The 18,046-nt window shown below is 43.4% G+C and overlaps 1 protein-coding gene across 3 annotated transcripts; it reads left to right on the forward strand.

Moving 5' to 3' along the window:
• The first annotated feature begins 3,388 nt into the window (after nucleotides 1–3,388).
• LOC144693077 (protein LBH) lies at nucleotides 3,389–17,489 on the forward strand. Of its 3 annotated transcripts, none has more exons than XM_078562425.1 (4): nucleotides 3,389–3,512; nucleotides 4,961–5,048; nucleotides 7,817–8,024; nucleotides 16,913–17,489. In XM_078562425.1, exons 2-4 carry the CDS (start codon nucleotides 4,962–4,964, stop codon nucleotides 16,999–17,001), a joined length of 384 nt encoding a protein of 127 aa, XP_078418551.1. In that variant the 5' UTR covers nucleotides 3,389–3,512; nucleotide 4,961; the 3' UTR covers nucleotides 17,002–17,489. The 3 variants fall into 3 exon arrangements, with proteins under 3 accessions (XP_078418551.1, XP_078418553.1, XP_078418552.1); XM_078562427.1 differs by lacking the exon at nucleotides 3,389–3,512 and adding an exon at nucleotides 3,943–4,140; XM_078562426.1 differs by lacking the exon at nucleotides 3,389–3,512 and adding an exon at nucleotides 4,187–4,264.
• Nucleotides 17,490–18,046: the final 557 nt, after the last annotated feature.

Consider the following 18,046-nt stretch of genomic DNA (forward strand, 5'->3'; position numbering starts at 1 on the left):
CCGCTCACAGAATCTTTACAGAGCAGAATGGGGCCATTTGGCCCATTGAATCTGCCCTGGCTCTCTGAAAGACCATTCTACCTAGTCCCACTCCCCTACCTTATCCCAATAACCTTGCACATTCTGTCTTTTCATATAGCAATCCAATTCCATTTTGAAAAGCTCAATCGAACCTGCCTCCACCACCCTCTAAGGAAGTTTGTTCCAGACTCCAACTACCCTCTGGGTGAAAAAAATTTTCCTAACATCACTTTTACTCCTCTTGCCAATTATTTTGAATCTGTGCCCTCTCATTTTTGATGCTCTCGAGTGAACAGTTTCTCACTACTGACCCTGTCCATACCCCTCAGGATCTTGAATACCTCTATCAAGTCTCCCATGAGCCTTCTTTTCTCCAAGGAAAACAGGCCCACCCTCTCCAATCTATCCTCATAGCTACAATTCTTCATCCCAGGAATCATTCTTGTGAATCTCCTCTGTACTCTCCCCAGTGCCTTCACATTCTTCCTCAAGTATGGTGCCCAGAACTGTACTCCAGTACCAATTTTTTATACAAACTCAACATGACTTCTTTACTCTTGTACTCAATGCCCCTGTTAATATAGGTCAAGGTACTATATGTTTTATTAACTGCTCTCTCAACATGCCCTGCCATTTTCAATGACTTACGTACGCATACACCAAGGTCCCTCTATTCCTGTGCCTCCTTTAGAGTTTCTCCCTTTATTTTATATTGGGCGGAATTCTCCGAGCCCGCTGGCAGTAGGTGTGATAGGTGGCGACACTGAAAAGATGACACGACCTGCTTCACAACAGCGTGAAGGCAGGTTGTAATCATCTGCTCAGCCCGTCGATGGCGGCCGCATTTCCCACCATCGGTCAGCGGGGAGCTAATTGTAACACATCAGCATAGAATTAAAAGGCCAGGCTCTTGGAACCCCGCCGTATCATTTGTCCACGTTGGCAGGAAAGCACGCCGACGTGTTTCACAACAGCACGCAGGTGATGTGCACTTGGTGTCCTTCACTCTGGGGGAGCTGAGGTGAGTGAGCAGCGGTGTTCTCCACAGTTTGCCTGCTGTTTACAGGCCTCAGGGGCATGGGGGTAGGGGTGGGGGAAACAGGTGCCTGGCCCCGGAGGTGACTGCTGAGGGGAGTGTGTCTCCAGGGGCAAGTGCCGGCCTGGCCAACCTCAAATGCCACTACTGAGGGGGAGGGGGGTGGGAGGGGGGCTGTGGGGGGGTGGGGGGGGTGTCCGGGGGCAAGTGCTGGCCAGCCTCAACAATCCTTGGGTAATATAGCTCAAGAAACTACCATTCCAGTAATAATTTAAAAATCTGCAATCTCTTGTGTTTTGAGTACTAAAAGCTTCCAATATTTCAATTCCTTGCTGCTGTGGTTGCTACAGAAATTTCCCTAATTCCAAAAACTGCTACTCCATTTCTCTCCCTTTCCCTTTAAGTGCAGTGGCAGGCCCATCTTGATTGGCTGAGATTCTCGATTTCCCACCATCCCATCCGGTGAACTGCCAATTGGAGGTGTGATTACTCTAGCAGCTGCCCCATTGAATGTCAATGAGGTCCAACCATCCAAATCAATTGGACTTCCACAAGCATCATTAGCCAGATGGAGTAGATGGTCCATCCACCACTATTGATCTGCAGTGAAAATGTCAATTGACTCCATTATGACATGCTATTTTGAAGGTGGCCTTGTGGGTGCAATAAATATTATTTATAATGAATATGGTGTTCTTTAGATTCTGCAGAGATCAGTTTGGGCCACCTTAGCAATATCAGCCATGTCTGTACAGTGAGCAGTGGGAAGTCCTGTATCCCTGAATGAGCATTCATTGAGGATTTTTGTGGGCTTCTATTGAGCCCCAAAAGTTCACCATCTTTTACATGAAATTGCAGGTGCTGGCATTGCTTGTTAGGAAGGTGCTATCAAAGAAACCATGGGTGAGTTGCTGCAATGCCTCTTGCACACACTGCAGCCATGGTGCACCTATGGTGGAGGGAGTGTATGCTCAAGGTTTATGGGGTGTCAACCAAGCAGGCTGCCTTGTCCTGGATGGTGTTGAATTTCTTGAGTTGTTGCTGGAGCTGTAGATGGTGAACAGGCTTTTGGAGTCAGGAGGATATTACCGGCAGCAGAATTCTCAGCCCCTGACCTGCTCTTGTAGCCACAATATTTATATGGCTGGTCCCGTTCAGTTTCTGGTCAATGGTAACCCTCCAGGATGTTGATAGTGGGGGATTGGATAATGGTAAAGACATTGAATGTCAAGGTGAGGTGGTTAGACTTTCTCTTGTTGTAGATGGTTATTGCCTGGCACCTATGTCGCTTGCCCCTTATCAGCCCGTGCCTGAATACTGTACGGGTCTTGCTGTCAACGGGCTCAGACTGCTTCATTATCTGAGGAGTCCGAATTGTGACTGAACACTGGATTGGCCAGGTTTCTGGCAGTAACAATAACACCAGCACATGCTGAAGTGATTCTCCCAGCGGAAAACACAGCTGTTTGTCCTTGAAACAAAGTTACCGTTAAAAATAAAGATGAGGCATGTAAATAATCTACAATATCCAAATCTCATAGTTTAAAGACCTGGATCACCTTCGCTCTCAATCGTTTCTCTAATGATAACTTCAGCTCTTTAAGTTTCTCCCTGTTCTTGAACATCAAAGATCTCACTCTCTCTCCCCTGAAATATCATGTAGATCCCTCGGAAAGGTAAACATCCAGAATCGCACATGTGTGCAAAACGATAATCCCGGGAATGCTCCGTTGTGTTTATCAGGATAAGGACATTCTCAGTCTATGTTCGTCGAGAAAATAAACATTCTCTCCATCAGCAATGTGCATTCCATATTTAGGTTATCCCAAATCTACCCGTCAATCGGCTGATGAAAATGGACCTAATGGGCGGTATAAATGTGTTTTATCTTTGTATCTACTGTACTTGGTTCAGTAGGGGACACAAGTCGTGTATTGTGACTTCCATTTGCTTCAATGTCTAATAGCAATCTGGTCAGTTCATTTTTAGACGAGAGTTCATGCTGGATTGTTAGGGCTAGTTAAATGATGACACGGTGAATGCCATTCTCAAATAGATTTCCGCGCTGCACCGGTTTAATCCTTACAGTTGTGAATATTTTAAACTTTAAAAAGGGCAAGGCTGGAGAGAGATGCAATAAGACGTCACCACCGCAACACTCAATTTAGACTTTAACCTCTTCAGAGACCAAGATTTCTTCTCTGGGTTTCTGAGAAAAGGCGTCAACTGTGTTTTATTGTGCGGATCATTTGTAAAAAAGCCCGACGGCAACAGGCGCATTGAAACACAGTACACGGGGACAGTGTTCAACCCACAAAGCTCCAGAACCCCCAGAGCCAGTGCTGAGATACCATTAAATACCGGGGCGGTTTGTCAGAAAGTAGATGTTCACATATTAACGTCATCGCAAACTTAGAAGTCTGCTCCTGTGGTCCATCTCCCAGAGAAACAGTTGGTCAGTACTTTTAGATCAAATCAAGGTGCACACAGATTTGAATAAAAGGGGCGTTAATGCATCGTCTTCTTAAGCCTAAAATAATTTCAGTGACAAATAATTGATTAAAATATGGCTATTACCATAATTTGTGTACATACGTTTAATTTTTCGATCCTTTAATTATACATTTTTAGGGAGTAAACAGGCTGCTCTTTTGATCTGATTGCCCGCACCATACATGGTGTTTGCTGGTCCCCTCGCCACATTCTGCTCTTAGCTCACTGCTGGGTGTGATCTCTGGTGTGTGCCCGGCAGTGGGATCACTTGTACCGTGACTCCAGCTCTGCTCCTCTCCCTCACCATGCCTGCACACTGATGATGTGGATGTGTTGAGAAAGACTCTCTCTCTCTCTCTCTCCCTGTGGTTGCATGGACAATTGCTGTCGTTCTTCTCGGGGCGCCTCACACTCACCAGGTCCTGTCAGCTGCAGCCGCCTGCGGCTAACATAAAGCTGTCACCCATCAAAAGCGGCTACCGGAGACTGATCAGCGCAAATTAAGGTCCAAGAAACAGGTCGCCACAGACCTCAGAGCAAGAACCAGCGGAGAGTGTGAGCAGCGCCCAGGTGTATTTATTCTCTTTAAGGTAAGAATGGTTGCTGTGTTTTTTGACTGTTCATTCCCATTGCGCTATCTACAGCAGCAGCAACGTGCTGGAGAGCAGGACCATTGCAATTCGGCGCGCCGGGAGCCACGGTTGCTTATTAAAGGTAAACATTTTTTTGCTTTCTTCTCTCAACCATCGGTTTTTAAAACAAACCACTGATTGATTGAATCGAGGCAGCTTCTCTGGTGTTAGAATGGCGTCAAGCTGCTGGCTCGGCGTCATTTGAAATATAATCAGGGAGTGTGGAGTTTTGGAAAAATCATTTTATTTTTGGCAGCTTCACGGTTTTGTGCAATGTTCCCTCCTTGTTGGAATGTATAGGAGCGGCTTGCACCCAGTAAGAGGGCTGTTCAAAGCGCTCTGATCATTATGATACTTCTTATTGAAATTGGAATTGGATCCAGGTCCAGTCCTGTTTTCTGACAATAATCTTTGCTGTGTTCCCATCGCCTTGTTCAACATCGCTGTTCAACCTCTCGTTTGAAAATACCAACCAGCTGATGCCTATTCTATGTCAGCTACCCACCCGGCTCTGATCAGGGTGACAGTCCGCCTGTCTGCCCATCGAACTGCTTGGAGTGGAGAGCCTTTCTCCCCGGTTTTCACGATTTTACCGATGAAGCATCCTGGATTTTTGTTTATTGTTTAATCGTTAACTTGTTTTATATTTTAAGACACCCCATTGCAGCAAAATTACAGCGTGGGCTAAGTAAAAGAAAAAAAAAAATTGCCGGTAGAATATCGAATGGTACATTGGCGTGTAGAATTTGTCAAACTCGTTTAGTACTCTGTGTTTCAGAATGACGGAAGTGATGAGCAGCTGTGAGCCTGTAATGGAGGATTTTACTTTAAACCAGACGCCAGAAGAGGGAAGGCTCCCCTTTCAGGTAATGCCTTGGGTGTGTGTGTGTGTGTGTGTGTTGGGGAGGGGGTGGGGGGTAGCAGCAGGTCAAGGTGCTCAGCAAATATACATTGTCTTAACTTTATATTTCTTCTACTGATTTCCCGCTGTCACATTCTACACACCAGGTTGGCAAGTCCATAGAAGTGACGGTTTGCTGCGAGCACACATGCGGGTTATCGCCTGTGTTCCTGGTTGAGTTTATTTTTTGCTCCTGTCACCAGACAAACAGTGCGAAGAATCGTTTTAGCAGCGTACATTTTATCACCCCATTATAACCACATAAATAACAAGTGTATGAAACAAAGAATGACAACTTCACATATTTAAATAGGAACTATATTTGTTTGAATTGTTGACATGTTCCTATTATAAAGGGAAATACTGACATTTATTAACGATGACCAGTTTCTATATTCCCCAGAATTTGGCACTAAACTTAAGATCACAGCTTATCTGGAGGTTGTCCTCCAAAATGTCAAGACGAAATGGCTTCAGTCATTAAATGAATCAGAAAGCAGGAGGTGTTGGAGGAGGATTATATGCTTGACTGTGTCAAAGATAGCAGAGAGGTCAAGCAGAGATAATGCACTATCGTTATAGTCACAAAGAATGTGATTTATGACTTTAGGGGTGTTAGGGCTATTTTGGTGCTGTGGGGAGAGATGAACACCCTGTTGGAGGTGTTCAAATAGACAGTGTGGGAGAGGTGGGCAGCGAACTAGAAGGTGACAACACAATCGATGACCCTGGCGAGTAAGGTAAGGCTTACGTAAGGTAAGGTGAGTAAGTAAGGAAGGAATGATAATTCGTGACAAGTGAAGGGATGAAAACTTTTTTTTTGACCGGGGGGTGATGACAGTTATTTTCAAGATAGGTGAACAGTGCTTGAACAGGAAACCACTTACAATAATCAGCTAAATATGGATCAGGACGAGAAGTTGGTGTGACCAAGGGTTTAGGGAGAAAGGGCATGATAGGGAACAGGAGTGATGTCTTGGATGAGATGAACTTGGAGAAGGCATGGAAGGAGAAATTAGATGGACATGAGGGATCAAAACTACATTGGGGATGAGACATGGGAGATTAGGCTTAGTGAGCGGGGGAGGAGGAAGGAGCAGATGGTTTCTATCGGTGATAAAGAAAGCCATTAATTCTGTGCATTTGTTACCGGGAGGCAGGAAGAAATTTAAGGAGATGACTGGTATTAGGTAAAAGGAGTCAGGGTTATCTTTCCTCATCAGAATTAAACTTGACTAGTGGCCCATTCTTGTAGAGTCGAGTGTGATCAAGAAAGATCCGACAATGGATGGCTAAACCAGATGCATGCCAGATCAATCAAATCTGCATCCATTGGATTTAAAAGATAGTGGACAGGGGCTGCACGAGGGGGCATGATTGGTTTGCAAGATGGATGGTGAAGGTTTTCCTTCGGACAAGACCAGCAGCAGTGGGCTTGATGGAATAATTGAGTGAATCATCCATTGCAGGGCTATTAGAGCAAATAGAATTCCTAGGTTAGGAAGTATTGAATTTGCAAGCACAGTTTTAGGTCAGATTGAGATGAGCTTTCTCCTCATAGGTGGATGCAAAAGTAGCTGATGGAGGGCAAAGAAGATGGATCATGAAGGATAAAAGGCAATGGTTGGAGAGAGCCTTGTCAGTGATTGAGACCAGAGAGGCCGCAGGAGCTGGTGTGGTCAAGGGGGATGGCTGTTAATATGAGTAGGAAAGTTTAGAATGAAGTTTAGAGGAAAGAGATCATTGAATTTGGATCAGAGAAGATAAAGAGAGCTGAGAAGAAAATTGAAACCGCCTTGATGCAGAGGCTGAATGAAGAAAGAAGAGTGGATATTTTTGGAATAGGGGTTTAAATGTCTTTAAACTAAGCTATTGAGAAGTCCATGCAATGTACTTTCAGTTTGTTCAGTAGAGAATTCATATTCGTGACCCTTAGAAACTCATCTAAATTATTTAAGTGTAGAGAGTTTGGGCATAGGTTGAAAAGACGCTGGGCTTACCAACCCCAAGATTGCAGGGGTCTAATTAGTTAAAGTTACACAGCCTACAAGCTAGTCAAGCAAGGAAACACAAGTTACTCTGAAACCTCTGGATATGGAGTTCTTACCAGTACATACACTTCTTTCTGCTCCATAACTAAACCTGTCAAGGCAAAACTCATGGTCGCTATCAGTTCACCTACTTTCCATTGTACAGACATAGTCTATGTTTAAGTGGATTTTTAACCCTAATAAATAATCAAGCTAATTTCCCCTTCAGTGTAGAATGGAACTGAAGGAAATAAACATTTTAAACAGAAACCAAAACTGCAGATCTTGCAATATGTAACACTATGGAATTGAGGGAGCTTTCTCCATTATGTTCAATTTATATGCTTCGGGGGGGTTTGGTGGTGGGGGAGGGGGGGAAGGAAATTTAAATGATGTCTTGCATTCTTCTAAGTGGTCAAGTCTTAGAGCAGGCTGTCCACCAATTGTTTCAACTGTAAGAAGTGGATGGCCTGGCAAGGCCTTGTATGTGGAAGAAAAATGAGAAGTTATCAAATTTCGTATCCCTATAAAAAGTTAACACATTGTAAACATATTTTGGCACATGCACAATTTTTAAAAATGCTCCATTTTTGAGTGATAAAAATCAATCAGCTTGAGAGTGGCAATTTCTTTTGTGGGAAGAATTGAAAAATACTGAAGGAGGAAAGGTATCAATAGCAATATTAATCTATTTTTACAACAGATATTTCCTGATCCCCATGAAAAATCTGAAAGGTTTCCTAAGATGACAAAAAGATTGCCATCAATTGTGGTTGAACCAACTGAGGGTGGCGAGGTGGAGAGTGGAGAGCTGCGATGGCCGCCTGATGAAATGAATGTGTCAGAAGATGAGGAGCATCACCAAAGTGAATTAACATCTAAACCAAAAATACCAGAGAACGAAGAGGAAGGTAAAATGTGCTTTTCTTACAGTTACATTTCTATAATTATTTTAGTTGATTGCCAAAGTTTATTTTTAGGAATACTTAATACCAAAATATACCACACTTGAGAATTGTTTTGCTTCCATGAAAGAAGAAGAATTGATGTCCCAAGCCAATCTTCTGTTTCTCCATATAATTTTTGTTTTTAAACTAAATTTCAATATAGCTTGCTTTTCAAATTGAAAGTACATACGATAATGATCTTCTCAGTTGCTGCTTCCAGTAAAGGTATTCCATATATCTACAATGTAAAGACATATTCAATCAATAGGACTGTCATGTTCAGAGTGCAGCATGCCTCATTATTATGTTATAATTATGAGTTATGCTTTATTACAGCAGAATCCTACAAAACACAAAACTTGTCCAGCAATGTTAAACTTCCGTCAGATTTCTGGAATCTTCTGAAAAATTAAATTACAATCTTTACATCACAATCTGCTCATTCATTCAACTATAAATTTGAATAGAAACAGTTAACCTTCAATGATAATTTTTTTTCATCATTTTAAGATTGATGAAATATGCTGCTCTTTCTAGATGAAATGCAGCAGTTTATTGACTATATATTGAACACATAAGAGAAAAGTGAGGAATGGCTGATTCATCTCTTTGAATTCTGTGCTTAAATCCTACATCGATATTGGGCCAAGAACCTGCACAATAAGAATTAATAGGATATGACTTGTTGAAATCTTATGTGTTTATCTGGGCTTAACTGACTTACAGGGGGATTTAATGCTCTCCTCCATGGCTCACTTGGTGGTGGGGGGACAGTTAATCAGGCAAGAGAGTTGTGGGTGGGGACCCCACCTGCCCCCACCTGCCCCCACCCCAATTAAGTCTGGGGTGGCAAGGCCCATGGATGGCCTTTTCGCCCCACCACCAAGTGAGGCCCTCAAGTGGGCATTAAGGGACTCATTCCACTACAGCTGGTATTAACCCAGTGGTGGGTGGGAAGCTCACCATGCATGGAGCATGACAAGCAAATCTGGGCATGGTTGCTTGTGAGTTTCTAGGGTAGGGTCCCTCGTTCAAAGTCACTCAGTGCTTGATTGAGGGACTTGGCATCGGGAAGTGGGGGTGGTGGGGATGTTGAGAGCCATCTCCTGCCCTTGCTGTCTACTGCCCTCCCCCCACTTTCTCTGTGACCCCCTACCACCATCAATCACCTGTGGCATCCAGCGACGAAACTAGGCCTGGGTAGGTGTTGTACCAGCAGCAACCACCAGCTCTCCAGTGGCGCTGCTGTTCAATAGAACTGCTGACCTCTGATTGGCCAGTTATGTGTCTGAGTGACATTTAATTCAGCAGGCCTTCCCTAAAAGAGGCAACGCGGGGCTCTCACAGGCTCTCCAGCCAGTGGGCAAGACCTGTTGCCACCATTAAATATTGCCCGCAATTTCGATCAGAATAAAGAAGTTACAAATAAGGGATATTTATTAGCAGTCTAGTATAGCTGAGAGCATCATAAAGATTGACAATCAGATGCAATTTTATTTCACTTACTTGAAATTCCATTTGCCATATAATTCTGCTTTATCCTGTCATCTCCCAATCTTCTCTTGAACTATGTCAAGGAACGACACTGCAGGATTAGCCACTCAGGTAGTTGTTCTTCATACTATAGACGTACTGTACTTGGATTCCTAGAAGGCATTTGATAAGGTGCCATATCAAAGGTTATTCCGAAAAATAAAATGCATTGTGTAGGAGGTACCATATTAGCGTGGATAGAAGATTGGCTGGCTGGCAGAAAGCAGAGAGTATGCATAAATGGGTCTTTTTCAGATTGGCAGGATGTGACGAGTGGGGTCCCACAGGGGTCTGTGCTGGGGCCTCAACTTTTTATGATTTACATCAATGACTTAGGGAAGTGAAGGCATGGTAGCTAAATTTGCAGATGACACAAAGATAGGTAGAAAAATATATTGTGAAGAGGACACGAGGAGGTTGCAGATGGATATAGATAGGTTGAGTGAGTGGGCAAAGATCTGGCAAATGTAGTTTAATGTGGGAAAATGTGAAGTTGTTCGTTTTGGAAGGAAGAACAAAAAAGCAGAGTATTACTTAAATGGAGAGCGGCTGCACAATTCTGAGGTGCAGAGGGATCTAAGTGTTCTAGTACATGAGTCACAAAAAGTTAGTATGCAGGTACAGCAAGTAATTAAGAGGCTAATGGAATACTATCCTGTATTACGAGAGGGATTGAACATAAAAGTAAGAATATTCTGCTTCAGTTATACAGGGCATTGGTGAGACTGCACCTCGAATACTGTGTACAGTTTTGGTCTTCTTATTTAAGGAAGGATGTAAATGCATTGGAGGCGGTTCAGAGGAGGTTTACTAGGTTGATACCTGGAATTGTCTGGGTTGTCTTATGAGGAAAAGTTGGACAGTTGGGCTTGTTTTCACTGGACTTTAGAAGAGTGAGGGGTAATTTGATTGAAGTATACGAGATCCTGAACGGCCTTGACAAGGTGGACGTTGAAAGGATGTTCCCTCTTATGGGTGAGTCAAGAACTAAGGGGCAATGTTTTAAAATTAGGGGTCACCCTTTTAGGACAGAGATGAGGAGAAATCTTTTCTCTCTGAGGGTTGTGCAACTTTGGAACTCTGCCTCAGAAGGCAGTGGAGGCGGAGTCATTGAATATTTTTAAGGCGAGATAGATACATTCTTGTTAGGCAAGTGAATCAAAGGTTATCGAAGGTAAACAGGAATGTGGAAATCAAAACACAAGAAGATCAGCCATGATCTTATTGAATGGTGGAGCAGGCTCGAGGGGCCGAATGGTCTGCTCCTGTTCCTATCTCTTGTGTTCTTATGTTCTTATAATATATTGCATATATGTTGCATTCACAACAATCTTCAGCCAGAAGTGCCGAGTGGAAGATCCATCTCGGCCTCCTCCGGAACTCCCCAACATCACAGATGCCAGCCTTCAGTCAACTCGATTCACTCCACCTGATATCAAGAAATGGCTGAAGGCACTGGATACTGCAAAGGCTATGGGCCCTGACAATATTCCAGCAATAGTACTGAAGACTTGTGCTCCAGAACTTGCTGCGCCCCTAGCCAAGCTGTTCCAGTACAGCTACAACATTGGCATCTACCCGGCTATGTGGAAAATTGCCCAGGTACGTCCTGCACACAAAAAGCAAGACAAATCCAACCCGGCCTATTGCTGCCTCATCAGTCTACTCTCCATCATCAGTAAAGTAATGGAAGGGGTCACCAACAGTGCTATCAAGCAGCACATGCTTAGCAATAGCCTGCTCATTGATGCCCAGTTTGGGTTCTGCTAGGACCACTCAGCTCCTGACCTCATTACAGCCTTGGTTCAAACAAGGGCAAAAGAGCTGAACTCCCGAGGTAAGGTGAGAGTGACTGCCCTTGACATCAAGGCAGCATTTGACCAAGTGTGGCATCAAGGAGCCATAGCAAAACTGGAGTCAATGGGAATCAGGGGGAAAACTCTCCGCTGACTGGGGTCATGCCTATCACAAAGGGAGATAGTTGTGGTTGTTGGAGGCCAGTCATCTCAGCTCCAGGATATCACTGCAGGAGTTCCTCAGGGTAGTGTCCTAGGCCCAACCATCTTCACCTGCTTTATCAATGACCTTCCTTCCATCTTAAGGACAGAAGTGGGGATGTTCACTGATGATTGCACAATGTTCAGCACCATTCACGACTCCTCAGATACTGAAGCAGTCCATGTCCAAATGCAGCAAGACCTGGACAATATCCAGGCTTGGGCTGGCAAGTGGCAAATAACATTCGCGTCACACAAGTGTCAGGCAATGACCATCTCCAACAAGAGAGAATCCAACCATTGCCCCTTGATGTTCAATGGCATTACCATCACTGAATTCCCCACTATCAACATCCTGGGGGTTACCATTGACCATAAACTGAACTGGACTAGCCATATAAATACTGTGGCTACAAGAGCAGGTCAGAGGCTAGGAATCGTGCGATGAGTAACTCACCTCCTGACTCCTCAAAGCCTGTCCACCATCTACAAGGCACAAGCCAGGAATGTGATGGAATACTCCCCACTTGCCTGAATGAGTGCAGCTCCTACAGCACTGAAGAAGCTGACACCATCCAGGGCAAAGCAGTCCGCTTGATTGGCACCACATCCACAAATATTAACTCCCTCCACCACCGACGCACAGTAGCTGCAGTATGTACCATCCACAAGATGCACTGCAGGAATTCACCAAGGCTCCTTAGACAGCACCTTCTAAAACCACGACCACTACCACTTAGAAGGACAAGGGCAGCAGATAAATGGGAATACCACCACCTGGAAGTCCCCCTCCAAGTTGCTCACCATCCTGACTTGGAAATATATCGCCATTCCTTCACTGTCGCTGGGTCAGAATCCTGGAACTCCCTTCCTAACAGCACTGTGGGTGTACCTACACCACATGGACTGCAGCGGTTCAAGAAGGCAGCTCACTACCACCTTCTCAAGGGCAATTAGGGTGGGCAATAAATGCTGGCCCAGCCAGCGAAGCCCACATCCCATGAATAAATTTTTTAAAAATTTGACCCTGGATAGAGAATGAACATTGGCAGACTAGATTCCATTCTCACCTGACATGCATACACACGTACTTTCCAGGAACTATTATTGGACTCGATCAGGATTCGGAAACCTAGCTGACTCTTTCTTCTCCCTAGAGAAGCCAATTGTCACTGCTGTATTTTGCACTTTTTAATAATGTTACAGCACAATGTACATATTACAATTATTGATAATATTTTCATTGAGAACAAATTAAGGTGCTGTACTGCTGCAATAAAGCATTGCGCTGAATTATGGTTTTACCATACAATGGGCCACAGTTTGCAGTTGGAGTGAATCTGACAGCATCTGCTCTTAGAGAGGCTTGTCCTTGCATGTCTAGATTTTTAATTTTTTTGCGTGGCAATTTGTTGAAATTGCAAGCTGATAACATTGAAGTGAGGGAAACAGAGCCTCTGGGACCTGAGTAAACAGGGCAAAAAACTGTGTATCTCGTTATCCAATCAGATTGAAGGAATGTGAAATTAACAGCACAAGGACTGGCAAGGAAGTGTAAATTAGAATGGGTGAATTCAATCCAAGATCAGGCACAGAATAAGAAGTAAAGAGAGGTGAACATATTAGGTTAAAAGAGAGAAAGAGACAGAAAGGAAAAGTTAAAAAATAAACTACATTTTTTAATCCCTAACATTGAAATACATGAAGGAATGAAACTCTGATCTTGTAAGAATTAATTTTCAGTGTCAAACAGGTTGACAGCAATAATTAACTCTTGTCATGTTATTAAAAGGATACTTATGGCTGTACTTTACAGGGTTATTCTTCACCCTGCACGCCCCACCCCCCACCCCGCCAGTGGAAAAGTCAGTTGTGAGCCAACCAACTTTTAAAAAGGCTGCCTCGCAGTGATAATACGTTGGAGGTGGCCTTAGCAAGGTGACAGTGGGTCTTCTGCCTCTCAGGGACTCTTGAGAGTCGCTGACCAATCTGATTGGTGGAAAGATGGTGGGCTGGCCATCTGTCCCATTTTATGTGCCCCCCCACCCCCACCCCCAGCCTCAAACATGCCTGGTGGGGCCTGTAAAATTCCCCTCTTAGATTGAAATGATAAGACTTAACTTTCTATGCTTAGTTTTGTTCACACCTACTGAGTTAAGTATAGCAACTTTATGCTTTTAAATGCACGTCAATGGCGAGGCAGACAGCAAGATGCCATTTTTGCAAAGCTAACAATTTTTGCAATGTCTTTAGCCTCGCCGTAATTTTGACTGCAACTTTAAAAAAAATTCTTTTATGACTGTGAATGTTACTGGCAAGGCCAGCATTTGTTGCCCAGCTCTAATTGCCCTTGAAAGGTGGTGGTGCGCCACCTTCCTGAAGTGCTGCAGTTTATGTGATGTAAGCATACCCACAGTGCTGTTAGGAAGGGGATTCCAGGATATTGACCCAGCGAGAGTGAAGGAACTGCGACGATATGGTTCTAAGTCAGGATGGTGAGTGACTTGGAGGGAAACTTGCAGGTGATGGTGTTCCCATACATCTGCTACCCTTGTCCTTCTAAGTGGTAGATTTTGTGGGTTTAGAAGGTTTTGTTGAAGGAGGCATGCTATGCATCTTGTAAAGGGCACACACTTCTGCCACTGTACATTGGCAGTGGAGGGAGTGAATGCTTAAAGTGGTGGATGGGGTCCCGATCAAGAGGGCTACTTTGTCTGGGATTGTAACAAGCTCCCTGATTGTTGGACTTTTCCAGGCAAGAGGAGAGTATTCCATCACATGCCTTGTAGATGGTTGACAGGCTTTGGGGAGTCAACAGGTGAGTTACTTTCTGCAGAATTCTCAGCCCCTGACCTACTCTTGTAGCCACAGTATTTATACGGCTGGTTTGGTTAAGTTTCTGGCCGATGTTAACCCCCAGGATGTTCAGGGGGTTCAGCGATGGTAATGGTATTAAACATCAAACGGAGATGGTTAGATTCTCCCTTGTCGGAGATGGTCATTCCCTGGTACTTGTGTGCCACAAATGTCATTTATCATTTATCAGCCCAGCTGTCTGTGGGCATGGACTGCTTCAGTATCTGAGGAGTAGCAAATGGTACTGAACACTGTGCAATCACCAGCAAACATTCCCACTTCTGACTTTACGATGGAGGTATGGCTCAATGAGTATCTCATCACAGACAAGAGGGGGAGCAATAGAACTGTCTTTGGAGTCTTTTCTCCATATTGAGGTTAATTTGGAGCACAAATCAGGTTGACTTCTGTTTCCCATAAACTAGTTCCAAAAATGCTTTGCAGTGGTATGAGATGGGGTTGCTCCTTGCTTGAGTTAAACAGCAGCACTTAACAGGCTTGGCTGGGAATTCTGCAGTGAGTAACTCACCTCCTGACTCCCCAAAGCCTGTCCACCATCTACAAGGCACAAGTCAGGAGTGTGATGAAATACTCTCCACTTGCCTGGATGAGTGCAGCTCCAACAACCCTCATGAAGCTGAACACCATCCAGCACAAAGCAGCCTGTTTGTTTGGCATCCCATCCAGCACCTTTAACATTCATTCCGTCCACCACCAATACACCGTGTGCCATCTACAAGGTGCATTACAGCAACTAACAAAGGCTCCTTCAACAGCACCTTCCAAACCTGCAAACTCTACCACCAAGAAAGACAAGGATACCTGGGAACATCACCACCTGCAAGTTCCCCTCCAAATCACACACCATCCCGACTTGGAATTGTACTGCCATTCCTTCACTGTTGCTGGGTCAAAACCCCGGAACTCCGTCCCTAACAGCACTGTGGGTGTGCCTCCACCACATGGACTACGGAGTTCAAGAAGGCAGCTCACTACCACCTTTTTAAGGACAATTAGGGATGGGAAATAATGCTGGCCTAGCCAGCAATGCCCACATCTCGTAAAAGAATAAAGAAAAATGGAAGTGTACAATAATTGTTTTCTCTTACGTAAGCAATTGTATATATTTTTCTTCATTGGAATAGAGCTTTGTTGGATTGGTGGAATAAACATATGTTTATGACTGTTCTTTTAGTGGAATGTGTAGTGTATGAATCCTCCTCATATTAGCATTAAGCTTCAGGAGGGAAACAGATGGAGTAGCAAAGAAAGACATGAATCAGTCCATGTCCAAATGCAACAAGACCTGGAGAACTTCCAGGCTTGGGCTGACAAATGGCAAGAAACATTTGTGCCATGCAAGTGCCAGGCAATGACCATCTCCAACAAGGGACAATCTAACCATCGCCCCTTGACATTTCATGGCATTACCATTCCTGAATCCCCCAATATCAATATCCTGAGGGTTACCATTGACCAGAAACTGAACTGGACTGACCATATAAACACTGTGGCTACAAGAGCAGGTCAGAGGTTAGGAATCCTGTGGCGAATAGCTCATCTTCTGACTCCCCAAAGCCTGTCCAACATCTACAAGGCGCAAGTCAGCCTTGCTCCACTTGCCAGGATGAGTGCAACAACAACAACACTCAAGAAGCTTGACACCATCCAGGACAAAGCAGCCCACTTAATTGGCACCCCTTCCACAAACATTCACTCCCTCCACCACCGACGCACTGTAGCAACAATGTGGGCCATCTACAAGATGCACTGCAGGAGCTCAACAAGGCTCCTTAGACAGCATCTTCCAAACCCATGACCGCTAGTATCTAGAAGGGCAAGGGCAGCAAATACATGGGAACAACACCACTTGGGAGTTCCCCTCTATGCCACTCTCCACCCTGGCTTGGAAATAAATCACCGTTCCTTCACTGTCACTGGGTCAAAATCCTGGAACTCCCTCCCTAACAGCAATGTAGTTGTCCCTACACCACATGGACTGCAGCGGTTCAAGAAGGCAGCTCACCACCACCTTCTCAAGTGCAATCAGGGATGGTCAATAAATGCTAGCCTAACCAGCGAAGCCCACATCCCTTGAATGAATTTAAAAAAAGGACAGTATCGCTTAATGAATCAATGCAGCTGAATCAGCCCTGGTGACATGTAGAGGATAGATGTTAACCCACATTTGTCATTTTTTATAATGAAAATGCTCATTTTCTGGAACAAAATAAAAAGCATATAAAGTTTGTTTTTATATATAAAAGAAATAGTGCCATTTGCACTGCGTTATTTGTATTATGCAGCAAAATACTTTTTTTATATTATTTTTTATTTTTTTATTTCGTTCCTGAGAAAAGCTTGGACAACTTTGGATCATGCAATCAATATTTTTCTGTCTGATTATAATCATTGTGTTCTATTTTTTAGTTATGAAGCAAATAATGTTAATTCTGTTCATTCTAGATATATCATCACAGCCCAGTCAAATACCGGAAATCGAAATAGACTATTCTGATCAAAGAACATCAGAAAACTCAAATGACAGCAGCTAAAAGCTGACATGACCTGACTGGCATCCCACTGTGAATGTTTGGTCACAGACTGGAACCTGGTATAGAACCTCAAAAGGGATTCTGAGTCAACAGACATGTTTGTCAAAAGGCTTCATCTGAATGTTTTGCAGTTACTTGAATTTCTGACATTATTTATATATGTGGTGGTTGATGTTACATAGAGATAGTATTTATTGTTTATATATTGTCTGTGTCTTAAACCTCAAGCATTAAGTACACATTTAAGCATTATGTTCCTATTTGATCAGCAATGTCTTTAGTTGCCTATATAGCTACAGATGTAGTAGCTGCTTTTGCTCTTCCTCTTCTTCTATGTCAATCACCACACCTGATCCAGATATTACTTAAATTGGAGTAAAATACTCATTATTAGCAAGTATTCACTAGTGTTCCACACATATTAGTGTAAATGTGAAATAAGTATTAAAAAAAAAGCGGATTAAACAAATTCTGTCATAAGAAAACAAGCTAGTATGTTCACTTAGGTGCAAACACCATGGATGAATTTTGAGTTTTGGAATGCCAGGGGCTATCTGCTGGCCAGGTTCTGGAAAGTTACAATGGTTAAACACTGTGATTTATGAGCCTAAGATAATGTGAACAGAAATCAATTAGCAATTTGAGAAAAACCCAAGTTTGAGGTCTCGTTATTCTAAACCTTTTCCATTTGCAAGTTGACACAGCACAGCCTGTTCCCAGGCAACAGGAGAAATGAGTAGCATGGAAATGAATGGAGATAGCAGAAGAAAAGTAATACAAGGACACACTGAAGGGTGCTGCTACGTCTAAACTCTACATGTAGACTATCACATATTACTTTCAATATTTTCTATGGAAAGTGTCTTTTATATTTGCGTTACAGTTCATTTTGAAATCATAAGCCTTCAGCTCTTTCCAGCACCCTTGCAGCTAAAAAAGTATGTTTAAATGCCATAATTAATTTGCAGAATACCAGTGAAAAATTGGGTAAATATTCATTCATCTAATATCATTCAATTATATTCAGTATAAAAAGTTTAACAAA

This window comes from Cetorhinus maximus, chromosome 18 (assembly GCF_964194155.1).
Source record: "Cetorhinus maximus chromosome 18, sCetMax3.hap1.1, whole genome shotgun sequence".
In the NCBI taxonomy this organism is placed as follows: domain Eukaryota; kingdom Metazoa; phylum Chordata; class Chondrichthyes; order Lamniformes; family Cetorhinidae; genus Cetorhinus; species Cetorhinus maximus.

Bases quoted from the DNA above. Each gene is read 5' to 3' on its own strand.
- LOC144693077 (XM_078562425.1), top strand. From the start codon at position 4,962: ATGACGGAAGTGATGAGCAGCTGTGAGCCTGTAATGGAGGATTTTACT. The intron at 5,049-7,816 runs GTAATGCCTTGG...TTTTTACAACAG, and splicing joins AGGGAAGGCTCCCCTTTCAG to ATATTTCCTGATCCCCATGA. The intron at 8,025-16,912 runs GTAAAATGTGCT...TGTTCATTCTAG, and splicing joins ACCAGAGAACGAAGAGGAAG to ATATATCATCACAGCCCAGT.